The sequence below is a fragment of the Colobus angolensis genome, unplaced genomic scaffold (genome assembly GCF_000951035.1).
Source record: "Colobus angolensis palliatus isolate OR3802 unplaced genomic scaffold, Cang.pa_1.0 Scaffold52, whole genome shotgun sequence".
In the NCBI taxonomy this organism is placed as follows: domain Eukaryota; kingdom Metazoa; phylum Chordata; class Mammalia; order Primates; family Cercopithecidae; genus Colobus; species Colobus angolensis.
This window is the reverse complement of record NW_012118710.1, coordinates 3,339,849-3,356,289: the sequence shown is the minus strand read 5'-3', so window position 1 is coordinate 3,356,289 and position 16,441 is coordinate 3,339,849. Positions and strand designations below refer to the sequence as shown.

General features: G+C 34.5%; 1 protein-coding gene across 1 annotated transcript in view; it reads right to left on the bottom strand.

Annotated features, from left to right (window-relative positions):
• LOC105525147 (disintegrin and metalloproteinase domain-containing protein 18-like) overlaps window positions 1–16,441 on the bottom strand; it is an 85,073-nt gene that overhangs the window by 17,523 nt on the left and 51,109 nt on the right. Inside the window, exons 13-18 of the mRNA XM_011960674.1 lie at window positions 15,274–15,372; window positions 14,363–14,558; window positions 13,788–13,875; window positions 13,338–13,518; window positions 7,514–7,591; window positions 5,733–5,847 (exon numbers count right to left, since the gene is read on the bottom strand). Of these exons, the coding sequence (XP_011816064.1) occupies window positions 5,733–5,847; window positions 7,514–7,591; window positions 13,338–13,518; window positions 13,788–13,875; window positions 14,363–14,558; window positions 15,274–15,372 (757 nt within the window). The remainder of the gene's footprint in view (window positions 1–5,732; window positions 5,848–7,513; window positions 7,592–13,337; window positions 13,519–13,787; window positions 13,876–14,362; window positions 14,559–15,273; window positions 15,373–16,441) is intronic.

Sequence of the window (16,441 nt, the reverse complement as noted above, 5' to 3'; positions counted from 1 at the left end):
TCACTCATAGGTGGGAACTGAACAATGAGATCACTTGGACTCGGGAAGGGGAACATCACACACTGGAGCCTATCATGGGGAGGGGGGAGGGGAAGGGATTGCACTGGGGAGTTATACCTGATATAAATGATGAATTGATGGGTGCTGACGAGTTCATGGGTGCAGCACACCAACATGGCACACGTATACATATGTAACAAACCTTCATGTTATGCACATGTACCCTAGAACTTAAAGTATAATAAAAAAAAAAATTGACAAAGGTGCAAAACAATTCAATAGATGAAAGATAACTTTTCTAAAAAATTATGCTAGAATTTTTGTAGTTTCAGGTCTTGGATTTAAGGCCTTAATCCATCTTGAGTTGATTTTTGTATAAGGTGAGAGATGAGGACCCAGTTTTTTTCTTCTACATGTGGCTTGCCAATTTTCTCAGCACCATTTGTTGAACAGGGTGCCCTTTCCTCACTTTATGTTTTTGTTTGCTTTGTCAAAGACCAGTTGGCTGTAGGTATTTGGGTTTATTTCTGGGTTCTCTATTCTGCTTCACTTGTCTATGTCTATTTTTATACCAGTACCATGCTGTTTCAGTGACTATGGCCTTATAGTATAGTTTGAAATCAGATAATGTGATGCCTCCAGATTTGTTCTTTTTACTTAGTCTTGCTTTGGCTATGCGGGCTCTCTTTCGGTTCCATATGAACTTTAGGATTATTTTCTGTGAAGAATGATGGTGGTATTTTGATGGAAATTGTGTTGAATTTGTAGACCGCTTTTGGCAGTATGGTCATTTTGACAATATTGATTCTACCTATTCATGAGCATGGGATGTGTTTCCATTTATTTGTATCCTCTAGGATTTCTTTCAGCAGTGTTTTGTAGTTTTCCTTGTACAGGTCTTTCAACTCCTTGGTTAGGTATATTCCTAATATTTTATTTTATTTTTTGCAGCTATTGTAAAGGAGTTGAATTCTTGATTTTATTCTCATCTTGGTCACTGTTGGCGTATAGGAGAGCTACTGATTTGTGTACATTAAAAATAACTCATTATATGAAAAAGATACTTGCACACACATGTTTATAACAGCATAATTTGGAATTGCAAAAATGTGGAACCAATCCAAATGCCCATCAATCAATAAGTGGATAAAGAAACTGTGAGATAAAGAAACTGTGTGATGATACATACATTTATGATGAAACACTACTCAGCCATTAAAAGGAATGAATTAATGGCATTTGCAGCAACCTGGATGGGATCGAAGACTATTATTCTAAGTGAAGTAACTCCAGGATGGAAAACCAAACATCATATGTTTTCACTCATAAATGGGAGCTAAACTATGAGGATGCAAAGGACTTTGGGGACTCAGGGGAAAAGGATGGGAAGGGGGTGAGGAATAAAAGACTACAAATTGGGTTCAGTGTATACTGCTCAGGTGATGGGTGCACCAAAATCTCACAAATCACCACTGAAAAACTTATTCATGTAACCAAATACCACCTGTTTCCCCAAAAAGCTATGGAAACAAAAAATTAAAAAAAATCCTAGAGTAATTGAACATCCATTTATCAAAAATTTAATCTTGACATATCTCTCATCCTATATAAAATTACTTTAAAATATATTATGGGCTTCAATGGAAACCATAAGGCTATACTTTTTAAATCTTCAGGTCCTAATACTCATAGAGAGGTCATATACTTGACACCAGAAGCACAATCCAGTAACTAAAAAAGTGGACCTTATTAGTAAAAGTCATATAAAGAGAAATTTTGTTCTGAGAAAAAACAAATTATAGACTTGGAGAAAATATATACAAATCACACATCCAACAAAATACATGTATCTGTAAAACATAAAATCTTTCATAAACATGGCGTTTTTTTTTCTTTTTTCCTCTTCAATTTCTTTCATCAATGTTTTATAATTTTTATTGTAGAGATCTTTCACTTCTTTTAGTTTATTCCTAGGTAGTTCATCTTATTTGTAGCTATTGTAAATGGAATTTCTTTCTTCATTTGTTTTTCAGATTGTTGGCTGTTGGCATTTTGTATTCTGCACCTTTACTGAATTTAACTGTTCTACAATGTTAAAATGCCTTTACCACACAAAGCAATATATAGATTCAATACAATTGTTCACAGAAATAGAAAAATAATCCTAAAATGCATATAGAATGACAAAAGACACAGAGTTGTCAAAGTAATCCTGAGCAAAAAGAACAAAACTGGAGGAATCACGTTACCTGACCTTACACTATACAAAGCTATAGTAACCAAAATAGCCTGATGCTGGAATAAAACGGATACACAGAAAAATAGAACAGAATAAAGAACGTACACATTAATCCACTTAATTAAAGTTAATTTATTTGCAATAAAGGTGTCAAGAACATATATTGGGGAAAGAACACTCTCTTCAATAAATAGTGTTGGGAAAACTAGATAGCCATAAGCAGAAGAATGACACTAGATCCCTATCTCTTGCCATATACAAAAATCAAATAAAAATGGATTAAAGACTTCAATCTAAGACCCTAAACTATAAAACAACTAGAACAAAATACTGGGAAACCTCTCCAGGACACTGATTTGAGCACAGATTTCTTGAGTAAGACCTCAGAAGCTCAGGCAATCACAGCAAACATTGACAAATCCACTCACATCAAGCTACGAAGCTTCTACATAGAAAAGGAAACAATCAACCAAGTGAAGGGAAAACCTACAGAACAGAAAAAAGTATTTGCAAACTACCTATCTGACAAGGGATTAATAACCAGAATATATAAGGAGCTCAAACAACTCAATAAAAAAATTAATTTTAAAATGGGCAAAAGATCTGAGTAGACATATCTCAAAAGAAGGCATACAAATGGCAAGCAGCTATATGAAAAGGGGTTCAGCATCACTGATCATCAAAGAAATGCCACTAAAAACTACAGTGAAATATCATCTTATCCCTGTTAAAATGGTTTTTATCCAAAAGAAAGGCAATAATGTGAGAACGTGGAGAAAGGGGAGCACTTGGTACACACTGTTGGTGGGAATGTAAATTAGTATAGCTACTATAGAGAACAGTATGGACATTCCTCAAAAAAACTAAAATAGAATTACCACGGGATCCAGCAATCCCACTGCTGAGTGTATATCTAAAAGAAAGGAAATCAGTATATCAAAGAGATACCTGCTCTCCTATGTTTATTTAAAGCAGCACTATCCACAATAGCCAAGATTTGGAATCAACCTAAGTGTCCATCAGTGGATGAATGGATAAAAAAATGTGGTACATATACATAACCGAGTGCTATTCAGCCATAAAAAGGATAAAATCCTGTCATTTGCAACAACATGAATGGAATTGGAGGCTGTTATGTTAAGTGAAATAAGCCAGGCACAGAAAGACAGATGGTGCCTGTCTGTTTTCATTCATATGTGGGAGCTAAAAACAACAAAACAATTGAACTCATAGAGAGTGGACTCATGGTTGCCAGAGCCTGGAAAGGGTAGAGGGAATGGGGAGATAAAAAGGGAATGGTTAACAGTTACAAAAATACAGTCAGAAGTAATAAGGTCTGGTGTTCAGTAGCACAATAGAGAGACTATAGTTAACAATGATTTATTGTATATTTTAAAATAACTGAAAGAGTGTGATTGGAATGTTTCTAATACAAATAAATAATAAAGGCTTGAGATGATGGATACCCCAATTACTATGATTTGATCATTACACATTGTATGTCTAACAAAGAGCACATGTACCCCGTGAACATATACAACTATTATGTACCCATACTAATGAAAAATAAAAATTAAAAAACATAAAATCTCTCAAAACTGAACACTTAAAAAGCACAAACAATCCAATTAGTAAATTGTAAAATGTATGAATAGACTTTTCACTAAATAGAATATACAACCAAATAAGCATATTAAAGATATTCAAAATCATTATCCATGGGGAGGTGCAAATGAGATATTAATAAACAGCTAATAGAATGATTAAAATTAAAGAAAAAACAGTGGTACAATCAAATGTTGGTGAGGGTGCAAAAACGTGGGTAATTCATACATTGTTGGTGGGATTGTCAAACAGTACAGCTATTCTGAAAAATTATTTAGTAATTGCTTTTAAAACTGTAAGTAGTTTACAATATATCTCAGCTATTTCAGTCTTGTGCATGTATCCAAGACAACTAAAATATTATTTTCACATAGAATCTTCCACATGAATGTTCACCTCAGAGTTATTCATAATAACTAAAACTGGAAACCACCCAAATGTCCTTCAGTGGATCAAAGGTTAAAAAATTATGGCATATCCATACAAATGAAAACTAGTCATCAATAAAAAGGAATTAAGTATTGGTACATGCAAGAACTTGGATCCTATTCATGGAAATTATGCTAAAGAAAAAAAGTTAATTGCACAAATATAAAAACCATATAATTTTATTTATATAACATTCATAAAACCACATAATTAGAGAGATGGAGAAGCATTTAATGGTTGGAAGGAGAGTTAGAGATGAGGGAAAAGAAAAAAATGTATCTACCAAGGGGTCGTGTTAGACAACCATGTAGTGACGATACAGCTATGCACTGTCATTGTGATAGTTGTACATAAATCTAAACTGTGATAAAATTGCATAGAACACACACACACACGCACACACACAAACACACAGACACACAAATGAGTGTAAATATGCTGGAGAAATCTGATTAAGGTCTCTGTATTTTACCAATGTTCATTTCCTGGTTTTGACATTGTAGGACAGGTTTGCAACATTTTAACATTGGTGAAAGATGAGCATAGGTTAATTTATTCTTCTTTTAATTTACTTATGTATATATTTATTTCAACTACTTTTTTCTTCCTAAATTAACTGAAACTACTTTCTTCAGTATCACCTACCAATAAAGTACTCTAAATTCTAAGTTGTGGGAACAAGGAAACTCATTCTAACAACCTCTTGGCATATATTTTTCTTGATCTTTAACTCCTATTGTCTTTAACTCCTATGCTCTTAAGTTGCCATATTAAGATATTCATACATCTAGTTATATGCCACTTCAGCATATTTGACATATGAATCCATTCCTCAAGTATTTATTCAAGTATACAATTCTAATAGTAAAAGAAAGGTTTAGTAAAAACAAATATATTTATTCATGACTTTCATCAAATCAATTTAAAAATATTCATTGCCACAGACTATTCATATGCTGTAGGCATGAACAATTTCATGATTTTTCTCTTTCGATATTACAGTTAACTTTAAAGATTGAATTTGATTGTGAATTGGGATATCACAGTAGGTGACGTCCTTGGAATACACAGACTATATAATAAAACTACAATGTTTTCTATAATTTAACTACACTTACATAGAAAACTCTGTGTATAAATAGAAATATTCTGGGAACCCTGCTTAAAGTGAAGGGGATGGCTTTTAAAATGTTTGTTTCTAGGTGAGAATTGAAACTATACAGAAAATTTTGGTTGGCAGAAAGATTTAGAGCCGTCTGGCTCTAGATCCAATTTAGTAGCCGCTAGTCACAGTGGTCATTTAAATTTAAATTAAATTAGGTAAAATACAATTGAAATTTCAGTTCCTTAGTTACATTATCCACATGTTGGATGTTTGATAGTTATACAGGACAGCAAAGATGTAGACCATTTCTATGAGAGCAGAAAGCTGTATTGAAACACAGATCTAGAGACTAACCTACTGAAAGCCAAAATCCGTCATCGATACTTCCTCCTGGTGATGATAGTGATGGCTCACAATCTGGAGGAGCATAACCAGGATCACATTGACAATGGAAATGTTCATTGCAAATCTAAAACCAAAACAAACAAAAAAAGCATTTATGTACAACCAAAAATTAACTGCCTTATATGTGATTGTTAGTCAATGTAAATTTTAAAAATACTACCATTTAATATAAGGAGTTTTAAATTTAATATGAAAAATAATTTTAAAAATAAGAGGCAGTATGATAAGTGTTCATGCAATATATTTTCAAACATCATAGAGGTATCTTCTTGTTTGTCTCTTACATTTCTAATAAAGTCAATACCATTCTTGATACAATTTAAATGCTTTTTATTAGAAGGGCATACAGATTATGATGCTAGAAACCATAGAATGGTGGAAGTAAAAATTTATTATAAATTGTGTTGGACTTAAAAAATAGTTGTGATGAGAGCCAAATTTTATTTTAAAAAATAGGGGGGAAAGCCAAAATTTTAAGATGCTTGCTCAATCAGATACAGACACAAAAAATTTATATAGAAAGCTAGAAAAAATGTAAAAATGTGATCTGGCAGACGAAAGGAAAAAGGGCCAGTAGAGAATTCAGAAATAAATGCATGCAAAATTCATTATGAAAGTCAATTAAAACTATGTAAGAAAGAAAAGAAACTGTAAATAATAGATGTGTAAGTAATTTTGGGGAAAAATTGATGTAAACCACACAGGCAGGCCACTTTTTCCTTGAATTACTATAAAAAAAGAATCATCAATATGGCAGAAGACACTGACCACAAGGAGTCAAATGCATGCTTAGAATGACTTATGAAGTTTAAAACATTTCTATAAGCCAGTAGATAAGTTTACAATAGATGAGGAGACAGAAATGCGAGTGGCAGATATGACTACACATACTTAGTAACTGTGTTATTAATTATCAAATAAATGCAAATTAACAATGGACTTAGCATGTTAAAAGATTAATACAACTAATCTGGACAGAATATGAGGAAATACACACTTTCATACATGATAGGTGGGAGAAAAAACTGGTATAATGTTTCTTGATGACAGTATATTAATTAGAAAAATTCAAATTGTGCATATGTTCAGCCCAAACAAATTTTATTTGCTAATAATTTAAGAAAGCATATCAATGTGCAAAGGTAAATTTACAATCATATCTGTTGTACCACTATTTGTAATAATTAAGCTAAAATTTAACATTAATTGAAAGGGCATCAGTGAATAGCGCTTCAAATATAGTATGGATGAGCCATATAGTGAAATAAGTTGAAGCTGTTGAGGAATGAAACATATCTTAATGGATTGAAAACTCTGATCTCATAAATCAATGTGCGTAACAGTGTGTGGATGTTCATAAATATTATATAAGTACACATACACTCAATTATAAACAATATGTATATATATGCATAAAAGTGTAAGTATAGTCCTTAATAAATCCATTTCCAAAATTTAATAATCTTAATCTAATATCATAATAATGGATTCTGTTTCATGGTGCATTTTTTACAAAGTGTAAACTTACTTGCTCATGAGGCCTATAACAATGTGATTATATGCATTAATAATATGTATGTATAAATAGTAGATCTACTTTCCTTATTTAATGACAATTTTCAAAAAGAAATTTTCACATCTAATACTTGTGAACTTTGTTATTATCATAGAACATGTTATTGACATAGATTAACATAATTATACTGAGAAAAATAGTAACTGTTACATACCCCATTCTGTCCACAATTTGTAGTACATTTTGTTATATTTAGTTCACTAAGATATCTGCATCCATGCGAATGACATACCTAAAACGTTACGAAGCAAACAACAACAAAAATACTAAATGTAAAGTAAAGAGATAAGGAATCATATTCGTACAAATATTATATGCACAGGAGACATACAGAACAGATGAATCTGAATTTCATAACATTTTAATAAAAACCATAGGAACAATTCTAAATGGTATGTTATTACTTAATAAGAAATATTACAAATGAGATATTTTCAGAAAGCAGAAATATATATTTTTATTGCAAACTGGTACAAGAAAAAAGTAGCCAGCTTGTACTAGCAATTTTTAATTTATAGGACCTCTTTTAACATTTTTTATGCACCTTTCTTTTATTTACTCATGTAGACCCTTAGAAGGAGATATTTTTATGCTCATTTTGTATTTGAGTAGTATGGTGGCTGTGTCAAATGGGGGGTCTACATTTAGTACTTTGAGAAATCTCCATTCTGTTTCTCAAAGAGGTTGTACTAATTTACATTCCCAACATCAGTGTATAAATTTTCCTTTTTCTCCACATTCTTGACATCTATTGTTTTTGACTTTTTAATAATAGACATTCTGACTTGTGTAAGATGGTATCTCATTAAGGTTTTACTCTGATAGTTGGTGATGTTGGGCATTTTTTCCCATGTTTTTTGGCCACTTGTATGTCTTAGTTTGAGAAGTGTCTATTCATGTCCTTTGCCCACTTGTTAATGGGGTTACTTGGTTATTTTGTTGCTATTGCGTCATATGAATTCCTTGCAGATTCTGGATATTAGTCCTTTGTTGGATTTATAATTTGCAAATATTTTTTCCCATTCTGTAGGTTATCTGTTTACTCTGTTGTTTCCTTTGCTGTACAGAAGCTTTTTAGTTTAATTAAGTCCCATTTGTCTGCTTTTGTTTTCATTGTGTTTGCTTTTGAGGACTTGGTCATGTATTCTTTGCCTGGGCCAGTGTCCAAGAGTTTTTTGTAGGTTTTCTTCTAGGGTGTTTATGGTTTCAGATCTTACATTTAGGTCTTTAATCCACCTTGAGTTAGTTCATGTATATGCTGAGAGGTATGGGTCCAATGTCAGTCTTCTGCATATGCTATCCAGTTTTCCCAGCACCTTTTTGAAGATGGTCCTTTCCCCAATGTATGTTCTTGCTGGCTTTATTGAAGATCAACTTGAAGTAAATATGTGGATTTCTGGGACCTCTTTTCTGTTCCATTGATCTATGTGTCTATTTTTATAATTATATCTTGCTGTTTTGGTTACCATTTGATTGTAGTGTAACTTAAAGCTAAGTAATGTGATGCTTCCAGCATTGTTCTTTTTGGTTAGGATTACTTTGACTAATCAAGCTGTTCTTGTGTCATATAAATTTCACATTTTTTTATTTCTGTGAAAAATGACATTTTTATTTTGATAAGGATTGCATTGAATCCTTATCCTGTAGATTGTTTTGACAAGTATGGTCATTTTGATGATATTGATTCTCCCAATCCATGAGCACAGGATGTTTTCCCACTTGTCTGCATCATCTGTAATTTATTTTATTTATTTAATTCAGTGTTTTGTAGTTCTTGTAGAGATCCTTCTCCTCCTTGGTTAAATACATTCCTAGGTATTTAATTTTATTTTTTGGTAGCTATTGTAAATGAGACTGTTTTCTTGATTTTGTCCTTGGCTAGATCATTATTGGTATATAGAAACACTACTAACATGTGTCTATTAATTTTGTATCATGAAACTTTATTAAACTCATTTATCAAATCTAAAAGTTTTTTTTTGGTGGAGTCATTAGGGTTTTCTAGACAAAAGCTCAATCATCAGGAATAATTTGACTTCCTCTTTTCCAGTCTGGATGACTTTATTATTTTCTCTTGCCTTATTGGTTTGGTGAGGACTTCCAGTTAAGTAAGATAAAAGTGGGCATCTTTACCTTGCTTTAGTTCTTACAGGAAATGTTTTCAATTTTTCCTTGTTAAGTATAATGTTGGTTGTATGTTGGCTCTATGTTTGTTGTAGATTGCCTTTATGATGTTGAAGAATGTTCCTTGTATGCTGAGTTTATTGCAAATTTTTATCCGAAGAGATGCTGAAATTCATTCAGTGATTTCTCTGCATCAATTGAGATTATCATATGGTTTTTTCTTTCATTCTGTTGATGTGATGGATCAAATTTTTGATTTGCATGTGTTGAACCATCTTTGGATCCCTGGGATGCATCCCACATAATCACGATGTATTATGTTTTTGATGTGCTGTTGGATTTGATTTGCTAGTAGTTTTTGAGGATGTTTGCATCTATGTTTTCCAGAGATATTGGTCTTTACTTTTTTTTATGCCTTTGTTTGGTTTTGGTATCAGATGATACTGGCCTTGTAGTATGAGTTCGAGAGACTTTCCTCCTCCTTGATTTTTAAAAATTGTTTCAAAAATTATTAGTTATTCTATTAGTCTAATTATTATTCTATTCTGGAGGTAGAATTGGGCAGTGAATCCATATGGTCCTAGCCTTTTTTTTTTGTTCTTGGGATAATTTTTAATTACTGATTCAATTCTCACTAGTCATTATTGGTCTCCTTGGGAGTTGTATTTCTTCCTGGTTCAATCTTGGTAGGTTTTATGTTTTCAGGAATTTATCTATTTCCTCTAGCTTTTCTAGCTTGTGAGCATAAAGTTGTTCATAATAGTTTCTAATAATCTTTTGTATTTCTGTGGTGAGTTATAATGCCTGCTTTTTTATTTCTCATTTTGTTTGTTTAGATCTTCTATCTTTTCTTCTTCTTTAGTCTAGCTGATAGTGATAGGGACAGGGGGCAGAAAAATCGTAGGCAGAAGAGGGTGGGTCCCTGGGAAAGCCCCACCCTCAAGCCGAAAAGCCCGAGACGGTAGCCCAAAGTGAGAACCCATAACCCTGTTTTCCCGCTCAAATGCTGCCTTTTCCCAAACATCCAAGGCCCACCCCACTCCCTCACCCTGTGCCTATAAAGATCCCCAGACTCAGCCAGCAGAGAGAAGCAGCTGGACACTGGGGACTACAGCCGGACATTGGAGAGAAGTGGTTTGACTTCAGAGGGGCAGCTTGACGGTGTAACTTTGGAGAAGAGTCCAGCTGGAGATGGCCTGACTTGAGGGGATGATTACGTGCCCATCCCCTTTCCAGCTCCCCTTTCCACTGACAGCCATTTTCCCTGGCAATAAAATCTCTAGCATTTACCATCCTTCAATTCGCTTGAGCGACCGCATTTTTTTCTGGATGCCAGGCAAGAGCTCAGGAGTCACGAGTGTGGATACAAAAGGCTGCCACACTGGCCCTTTGCCCTCGCTGGCAGAGGACATCTGCCGGCCCACTGAGCTGTTAACACTTAAGCCATCTGCAGACTGCAGAGCTAAAAGAGCACTGAAACATGTCCTCTGGAGCTTCAAGGGTCGCAGGCACCCCCCTTAGATGCTGCTGTGGGGCCGTCAGGGAGTTTGTTTCTGCCACACCCAAAAGCACTTGCTCCGGCTCCTTTACCCGCTCACCTGCACGCTCCCTCCTGCGAGGGGTGGAATGCAGCAGGTCCCAGCGAGTGAAGTTCACTCCTGCCAGCACCGCAGTGGCTGGCTGGTTTCTGCGCTCCTATACTCCAGTTTCCGCCTCTTTTGCTCCTGTGCTCCCTCCCGCGAGGAGTTGAGAGCAACAGGCTGAGTAAACAGGGCACCCCTGTCGTGAATCCCGCGAAAGGGTTGGGGAAATATCCTGCTTCAGTAGTGTATCAATTTTATCTTTTTGAAGAACAAACTTTTTGTCCTGTTGATCCATTGGGTTTGTTTTGTTTGCTATCTGTTTAGTAATGACGGACCTCTCTCCTCACTCTGTTAGTTCTCACGAGAGCTGGTTTTTTTTTTTTTTTCAAAGGTGTCTAGAACTTCCCTCCTCTCTCTCTTGCTTCTTCTCTCACCATGTGATCTCTGTACGTACCAGTTCCCCTTCTCTTTCCACCAAGAGGAAGCAGCCTGAAGCCCTCACCAGAAGCAGATGCTGGCACTGTGCTTCTTGTTCAGTCTGCAGAACTGTGAGCCAAATAAACCTATTTCTTTTATAAGTTACCTAGTGTTAGTATTCCTTCATAGCCACACAACAACTGACTAAGACACATGAAATCTCACAAGTTAAGGGGCTTCGTCCCTCAAGACTGGCCCCATATCAGGTGCAAGTATTAGGTAAGCTATACTTCTGACAGACCAGATATAAATTGGGGGTTCTCATGATACCCTCCACAGTGTAACAATGTTAGAATGGCTCACAGAACTCAGGAAAATACTTTACTTATATTTAATGGTTTATTATGTAAGATACAACTCAAAAACAGCTACATGGATGATATATTTAGGGCAAGGTATTGGAGGAGAGGAGAAGAATTTCCATGCTTTCTCCAGCTGCACCACACTCCCAGGAAATTGATATGTAATAAACCCAGAAGATCATTGAATCTCTTTTTTCAAGGGTTTTAATAGAGCTCAATTTCCAGCCCTGCCTCTCTTCTTCCAAAAGTCCGGTGAGTCAGGCTGAAAGTCCCAACCCTCTAATTGCTTGGTCATCCTGATAACCAGCCCTGTTGTAAGGCCAGCTGGGGGTCCCACCCTAAATCACCTGGTGGAAATAAGCACAATTTCAGGTGTGACTGAAATGTGTTTATTCATTCTCAAGAACAAAAAACATTCCCATCGCTTAGGAAATTCCAAGGGTTTTATTAGAAGCTGTGTGTCAAGAATCAGAGACAGAGACCAAACATGTTCTGTGTTATGCTATATATAATATATATATATAAAAGATAAAATTAGTATATCTTTTATATATAAAAGATGCAATTAGTTAATATATTTAAGTATTTATGCTTCTGTATTTATAGTAAATATTTTCTCAGTTTGTTTTATATGGTCTTTGAAGGGATGACATATTACTTTATGATATAGTCAGCATTAGTATGTTCCTTTGCTTAATTCATTACTTTTATGTGTGACTATCTTTTCCCATTCTGAGATAAGTATACTTTTCACTTAAATTTATCTTTTATTTTAAAAATATATTTTATACGTAAATTATTTTTATAAAAATGTGTGATAATTGTATACTTTCTAAATTAGTCAACTTATTTTTCAGTGTTAGTAATTTGAAAAGACTTTATTAGGTATCTCAAAATTCTTAAGAAGAACAAAAATTAAAAAAGCTTAAACGCTTGTCATGTTTTATGTGAAGGCCACATTTTAGACAAAATATGCTTGTGGAAGAAGTAATAGGAGAGCAAGTTAATAAGAAACTTGCAAGTAAAGCAATTACTTCAATTGTAACCAAATTCATTTTTTGTCAATCACTACAAGACAAAATATTTGGCTTTTTTGGGTTTTATTTTCTTTAAAGTTCTTGTTATTCAGGTTGTCCTGACTTTTTTTGCATTACTTTATTTTTTTTTGTTCTTGGTTTACACAAATCATCACAGATCAGATCCTGGCCTATCAGGGAGTCTTAGATTCTCAAGCAAGAGGAAACAAGTTTAAATATCGGTAGTAAAAATTTAATAAAAATAACGGATAGTAAAGCAAGAATTTCTTTTACCAGCTGAAATTCTGATCAGTGTATCTTAAGATCTTGATATGGTAACCGAAATTTGTAGCATTAATTATAAATGAAAATTTAAGCATCCTCTCAATCTCTCTTTCTTTCTCTCTCTCATACACACACTTCAGACACTCACAGACAAATCCACCATATATAGTATCAATAAAAATTTTATTTACCTTTTGCTGACCACACGCAGTTATATCTTCTGTATAGGTCCTCAATTGTTTTGAAGCATTTCTTGCATGTGCCGACAAACATACGTGACCTCCAAGGTAAGTATATTGTATATCTAAGTCTGCCATTGGTACTAGTTCTGAATGTATCCAGTGACAAACAATCTTTCCACAAAGGATATCACTAGCAACATAAGACAGAAAAACGTTACCAATTTGTCACTCAGGTACACAATTATTAGGTTAATAACAATTCAAAAGTAAGGATAATTCAAAATATTAGATCATAACAGCAAAACTTTTCACAGCACACAATGCCTTATTAAATGCAACAAATAAATATCTCTGCATATACTAGATACTGTCTCTCATTTATTTCAAGTCGCTCTTTGCAGTACATACACAAAACACAACATATGCACTTGGAAGATGTATACTTTTCTAAATACGTACAAAAAATGACAGCGTTGACCACAGTTTCCAAATTTGTCATATTGAAAATTCACTTCTTCTGTACACAGAAGATTAGCAGACTTAGAAACTGAAAACATATGAAGTTATAGTTACTTATATTAAAAATATTAAAAGGTAAAAGTGTGGTAAGTCAATAGAGAACTATCTAGACCACAACAATGTCCAGTCAGTGTAACCTGCTATAAATTTTTGATGTCCTCTACTGGCTTTACAAGGAGAAGCACTTACTGAAAACTACACACACGAGAAGAGAAAAATTCATGTTATAGTGTAGAAATAATTAAGAAATCAGTCACCTGCTCTCTTATCTACTATTCTAATAGTCTACTCCCTTTGCAACAACCACCTTCAGCTGGACTAATGTCCTACTATTGCGTCCTGTAGCTATTAGGTCTATTTTAACCCTTGACATCATTCAAAGTCACTTTGATTTGCAATTTTATTTCCAAATTTGAATGTAAAACAACACTTTCAGGGATGGCTCTTGGGTGGGTTACTGACTTTAGAATAGCTACAGTTTAAATATAAACCTCAAAATAAGGTAAAACAATTACATTTTCCAAATAACTGTGAACACTGTCTATCCCTTTCTCTGCATATTCCTTTAAAGCAATAGCTAGTCTTATTACTGCAGGATTCTAAATCAGCAGCTTTCACATCAGGTACACAAAACTCAGATGTTCCATTGCAATATTCTGGAAAATCACACATATCTATGCTTTTTCTGCAGACATGGCCTCTTGCATGGATCTGTGAGAGAAAGAAAAACAAATACATTTATTTTTCAGGCTCAGTCCGGTTTACCTCCACTACCAAGAATTGAAATGGACTAAATCAAACAAGGAGCTCCAATGACCTATCTATACTACATATTGAGAATGCTTGCTTGAGAATTGTCAGATTAAAAGCAAAGATATCCAAGAGATGCATCGAATCAAAATCCTGTTTGAAACAAACACTCACTAGAGCATGAAGCCAGACCTATCTTCAATTTTAACCTAAGTTTGTGTTTATTTTTCTTTGCTCGGACATTCATCATCCAGTTACAACTGACCAATACTTAATCAGTATTAATGTTTTTATTTAAAAATTACCTGTAGGAATATCTAAGCACTCATTAGAAACAGGTAATAAAGGCCAGGTGTGGTGGCTCATGCCTGTAATCCCAGCACTTTGGGAGGCTGAGGCAGGCAGATCACCTGAGGTTAGGTGTTCAAGATCAGCCTGGCCAACATGGTGAAACCCCGACTATACTAAAAATACAAAATTGTGCTGGGTGTGGTGGCATGCTCTGTAATCCCAGCTACTTGAAGGCTGAGGTGAGAGAATCACTTGAACCTGGGAGGTGGAGGTTGCAGTGAGCTGAGACTGCACCACTGCACTCCAGCCTGGGCAACAAGGGCAAAACTTTATCTTGGTGGGGGCGAGGGAGAAGAAAGAAAAAGAAATAGGTAATACAACTTACCCTACAAGTTTTATTGTTACAGCATGGTCCAGTGCCACATTCTGCAAATCCAATTAGAGTACAATCTGCAGGATTACAGCATTTTTTATAAGTGCATGCCTAAAAGCAAATACAATAAATTTAAATGTTTTACATCAAACTTTAGTCAAATAAATAGTTTTATTTTCAAAATAAAGTATCTCTCCAACTTGATTCTAATCACACCATGACTTTTGGATTCTGTATTTTTACACTACTTCACTTAAACTTAATATACTTTCCTTATAAGAAAAAAAAAGATGACAATGAAAATACTCACAATTTCATTCTAAAGAAATTGATCTATTAAAAATTTAGTGCAATTTTTTAAAAAATTATTTTTGTATATGAAAGCATGCTTGCAAGTTTTTATATTTTTTTACTTACTATGCCATAAGTACACTTCTGTATTATCAAATCCTCTCAAGGGGAGTCGCTGGAAGAGTTTGGAGGAGCAGGATAGAAAAAGCCTACATTTGGCCAGGTGCAGTGGCTCACCTGTGATCACCCAGTCAGGGTGGAGGTTGCAATGAGCTGAGATTGGGCCGCTGCACTTCAGCTTGGGTGACAGAGCAAGATTGTATATCAATAAATAAATATGAATAAAAAGCACAGATTCTTGTTAGGGATTAAAGGACAAGAAGATGAGGGAAAGTTTTAAACTTCTTAGAGATTAGATAAATGCTCATGACCAGAATGTGATAGAAATATGGATAGCAAAGATCATTCTCATCAGGTTAAGATGAAACTGAAGAACAAGGATTTGGAAGCAAGGGCCATCCTTGCTATAAACTGGTCAAGAACTTGGCTGAACTATGACCATGCCTGAGGGGTTTGCAGAAGGCCAAAGTTAAGAGTGATGAACTTGGATATCTGGCAGAAGAAATTTTATGTAGCAAAGTTCTCAGAATGTTGTGTGGCTGCTTCTAATTTATTATTGTAAACTGCTAGAGAAAAGGGGGATGGAGCAGAAAAACTTGAAAAATTCATAGTTTGGCAGTATAGTAAGGAAAGAAAGTGCATTTACAGGAGAGAAAACCAAGGATGTAGCACAGAGACACCTTTGCTTAAGAGATTAGCAAAGATAGAAGAAAGCTGATACGGTTAGGATCGGTGTTCCTACCCAATTCTCCCTGCAATGTCAATTGTA